Here is a 4,735-nt window from a genome sequence, read left to right as displayed (position 1 = left end):
ACGTTGGTGTTATTTATTTTCGAGCCCGTTGCGATGATTCCTCGATATATAGCTGAGTTAGGGCGTTTACATCTGTCTTCTCGTGTACTTCAACTATCTACTTCAGAAATTATGTTTCCACTTTAAAGTCTTTATCACATCAGAAAAATATTCGTGAGGGTCCTTGCAGATGTACTGCAATGTAAAAAACGACAGCAGCAGCAGCAGCAGCAACAACAACAACAACAACAACAACAGCAGCAGCAGCAGCAGCAGCAGCAACAACAACAACAACAATCCTGTCGTCACTCTGTCTGTTGGATGTTATTAGAATTCTTTAACACTTGTCAGTATATATGGTGTGTGTACGTGTGTACGTGCGTATCAGTGCGTGTTTGATTGCGTGTGAGTGGGTGTGTGTGCGCGTGTGTGTGTGCGCGCGCGTCTGTGCGTGTACATGCCACATACTGTGTGTGCTACAGAGCCGTCCCTGGAACACAGCCTATGATCTGACCCCACGACATCACTGAGGTCAATCAGCAGGGCAGTGGGCAGGGTGCGAGCGTTGAATTTCCGTTATCGTTTTTCCCTCGCATTGGATTTGACGTTTACATTGGTTTACCACTGTATCATTGATCGTTATTGTCTATAAACACGTAGTGGAACTTTTTGCTCAAGTGATACGATTGAATTTAAAGGATATATTTTGCCTGTTATGTTACAACACACTGTCGTCAAGCTGTACCCATGTGTAACTACTCTATTTTTGATGTAATGTAAAAATACAGCAATTAAATGCATACACATACCGTAAGTGAGTCGCATATTTTCACCCCCTATGTTGTAAATAATTTCAAAACCTGTATGTAAATTGTACGCGTTCTTTCAAATGGCTGGAAAACTGTTCCAGCATATCAGAGCCGTGTTTATTTCGGATAATAAACTTAATATATAAATATGAATATAATGGCCTTCACTGTTTTTTTTCTTTCTATGCGATTGTGGATGTCTGTGTTGGTAGTTGTCCCTGATTTTGAACAGAAAATTGTTATCTCGTTTTACTGTTTTCGACACTTTTCAGTTCTAAGAGTGTAAATATCAGCGTACTACACAAAAATGCTACTAAACAACTTTCTGTAATAAGAATTGTATGAGAACATTTATTATAGTGATAACAATATTTTAATAGTAAATCGTTGAGAGTATGAGAATCGGAAATATAAATGTCTAAACTGTAACACAAACATAAAACGACAATTTCAACGTTGGAAGCTACCGTGCTTCACATTCATTATTCATGCGTATTGTTCGGCGAGAGATGGCAGCACAAGGTTGGCAGGCAGACGCAAAGATTCTAGAGTGCCGTTCACTCACTGATCTCTATAATAATATATAGTCATGATATTATTATAGAGATCAGTGCGTTCACTCTACGATCTTTGGGCAGACGGCACCAAAGACGCCACTGCATTAGAGCCACCGATCTCTATTATACTAACTAGTATAATACTAATAAGTTAGTATAATAGAGATCAGTGATTAGAACTTGTCAAATGCTTTCGTTAACGGTCCTAGAACGCATTGCATGATCGAGAAGTATTTATAACTACCGACCGTATTTATAATTTTATTAATATGTGTATAGCCTCGCTGCCAAAATTTAGAGAATATTCATTTGCATTAACTCTGAAGCGGTGAGCAGATTTTCCGACAGGTTGGTTTCCTTTTTCTTGCTAACATCAGATTCTGTCGTTACATTCGAGACTTGGTCATTGGCTTTCTCGTTAGAAGAGTTATCGTGCTTGTCATCGTTTCGCTTCCTGTTCTTGTGACGCTGTGCTGATGTCGCTGACGACTCAGTAGCCGCATATGCCTACCACACAGATGTAATATTATTCATTACTTTAGTATTACACTTTACTGCTAGGAATCTAATTATTTCGATGTAAAACATTAGTTTTTTTTGTTTTATTAACATGCACTTGAAACTAATAGTGTTTACTATTACTGATTACTATTACCAGGAGTAGATAAAGGGAATATTCCCTTTATCTACTCCTGCTATTACTAACCATGAATTATTTTGCAATGAGTAGCCACTGACCCTGATGGTGATATAATATTGGTGTAATCTTACTGTGAGTCAGTGTGACTATCAAATTCATGAAACTGCATGATATGGGAATTTGGGAGATACGGTCGATCGCGCATGGTACAAATTAAAGTGTTGAGAGCGTTGTGGTCCAGATAAACGTGGTCATGAAATAACTCGTTTACCTTCTGCTTTTTCGTTGACGTTCGCTGAATGTTCTTCAGTTGGAAGCAGACGATTCCGGAGAAAAACAGGCAAATCACGGCCAGGCACGTGAATCCTGTGGCCCACCACATACGTTCTTCGTGTAGACAGACACTGTCCTCCCGCGACGATGCAAGTTTCATCGCCTCGTAGGCAGCTGTGAATAAACGGACAGACAGTAACGGGGGACAGTCTAACTGGTATGTTGCGTTTATAAATTAATACGCTGACTGTTACGTCCCTGTGATTTTCCTGTTACGTAGCGCGTTCTTGCGTATATGTGTCATGAAGATGAGCCACAATGTCATTTGTAGTACTCACAAAGACCTTGTAATGATATCATTATAAGCCTCATTATAATCATGCAGTACATAAAGTTCAAGGGGCTATGCAATAGGCTTAGCTTGACACACCGTGATATTATTTCTTTGTTATTATCGGTGTTAGTGTATCATGTAACCGTAATAAAAGGCTGGGCAAAAATTAAAAATTATACGATACTACAAGAATAGTCTAGCTATGAAATATGTAATAAAAATGGAAAAAGATTTGGAGGATGCGGGTATCGATCCCGCTACCTCTCGCATGCTAAGCGAGCGCTCTACCATTTGAGCTAATCCCCCAACGCGTAAACTTTCTCCCTATGCTCTACTACTGCCTGTTGCAGCGCATATGTGATGTGTTGCAGTTGTCAACGTGGTCATACGTGTACTCCTGTATTGCAATATAATCAGTACTTTTAGACATTCATATAAGCAACGATTGTCACGTTAGTATACGTACGTTCCCCTGGCATAACAATGATGACATCGCGGTACAGCTGGACCGTCGTGGAATTCTTGCCGTCCTCGTCTTCCGATTCGCCGTGGTCGCCCATGACGTAGCTGGATGCTGCCGGCAGCGGCGGATCTGCGTTTTCCATCAAACGATCGATCTCATCCTGTTCATTTGACCTTCGCTTCCTCTTACTCAGCGTAGATGCTTCACAGTCATGTTTCTGTCGCTAACAATATTATGCATATATATACAATTAAATGATGCGTAAAAATCTTTGTTTAATAGACATATCATATTATTATATTACTATAATACTAATTAATGACTGTTTTTTATATTACTGTTATATGACTGTTTTATAAATTGATATAGAAAGCAGACATACATAATAAAAACATTTATATTATGTCTTTCAGAAAATATTTCACTGCTACTAGTTAGCAGAAGTATATGATTATCATTCTGCTATTCCTGTATGTTCTGCAACTATACGCCTAGTGATAGAACATAGGGCCTATTGTAACGTTTCCCCATTGAGCGTGGTTGATCATCGTATATATATATATATATATATAGTATATATACATACAGGTGTATATATAGCACTATCATAATGCATTTTACATGTTTGCTCAATCGCATATAAACTTGCACCGTTCCCAATATTAATGTCTGTTCGAATTTAATTCTCTTGTATAGTAAAGAATTAAATATTATATAAGTTCTAAATTACTATAGAATAAATACTAATAAGTACACCAATATGTATGGTACTATAACGATCATTCTATCCAGGAAACAATGGAAAGGGTCTATATGGTCAACAAATTGATCGGTTTGTGATTCAAGAAACAATTGTAAAAGCAGTTCCGGTTTCGCTAAGCGCGTTTGCGTGAGTAAATACGTTTTAATTCTTGAAGCATTTCGCGCGAGCGACGTACGTGGCAAAAGGTGCGGCGAGGCCCGCAGAAGTTGAACTTGACGTCGCACTGGAAGTACAGCGTGTTCCTGTCCGGGAATTTGAACATCTTGAACGAAGCGTAGACGTAGCGCTTGCCATCGGCTCTCAGCACTCTCAGGCTTACAGCCCGCTCGTAGCCTCTAGGCCCGCGATTCACCTGGCAACTACACACGCGCAAATATATTTCGTAAAATAGTCGCCAAATCAACAATATATATATATATATATATATTTGTATCCTTTATCTATCTACCTATCGACCGATCTATGTATGTATGTGTGTGTCAGTGTTGTAGGTCTCGAGGCCGGTCTTGGCCTCGGAGTGCAATGACTCGGACTCGGACTCGAGCCCTCCGTAATCGAGGACTCGGGTCGAGGCCGGCTTGAGGCCACTACATAGGACATAACTGTACATATTGTAAACACGCAGTTTACAATAATTTAAAACTAAAACTCCTACCTAATACAAACGTGACAGATCCAGGGGCCAGGAGACACCCCCCCCCTTCTTCAACAAACACATATATAGAAGTGAGCGGCCTAGTCGATCTGTGCCCCCCATTTTTTTTTAATCAAAACTGGACTCGGACTCGGGTGGTGCGGACTCGGACTCGGACTCGGACTCGGGGGGTGCGGACTCGGACTCGGACTCGGACTTAGGGGGTGCGGACTCGGACTCGGACTCGGAGGGTGCGGACTCGACTACAACACTGGTGTGTGTA

General features: G+C 40.4%; 1 protein-coding gene and 1 non-coding gene across 2 annotated transcripts in view; both read right to left on the bottom strand.

Annotated features, from left to right (window-relative positions):
• Positions 1–376: 376 nt before the first annotated feature.
• Positions 377–4,735, bottom strand: part of LOC106804899 — a 10,773-nt gene continuing 6,414 nt past the window's right edge. Inside the window, exons 4-7 of the mRNA XM_014806289.1 lie at positions 3,994–4,177; positions 3,059–3,278; positions 2,257–2,432; positions 377–1,852 (exon numbers count right to left, since the gene is read on the bottom strand). Of these exons, the coding sequence (XP_014661775.1) occupies positions 1,640–1,852; positions 2,257–2,432; positions 3,059–3,278; positions 3,994–4,177 (793 nt within the window). The 3' untranslated portion in view covers positions 377–1,639. The remainder of the gene's footprint in view (positions 1,853–2,256; positions 2,433–3,058; positions 3,279–3,993; positions 4,178–4,735) is intronic.
• Positions 2,826–2,898, bottom strand: Trnaa-agc. The gene has a single exon. It is a non-coding gene; the product is annotated as a tRNA-Ala (tRNA).

This window comes from Priapulus caudatus, unplaced genomic scaffold (assembly GCF_000485595.1).
Source record: "Priapulus caudatus unplaced genomic scaffold, Priapulus_caudatus-5.0.1 Scaffold92, whole genome shotgun sequence".
NCBI lineage: Eukaryota > Metazoa > Priapulida > Priapulimorpha > Priapulimorphida > Priapulidae > Priapulus > Priapulus caudatus.
This window is presented reverse-complemented; position numbering and strand designations above follow the sequence as displayed.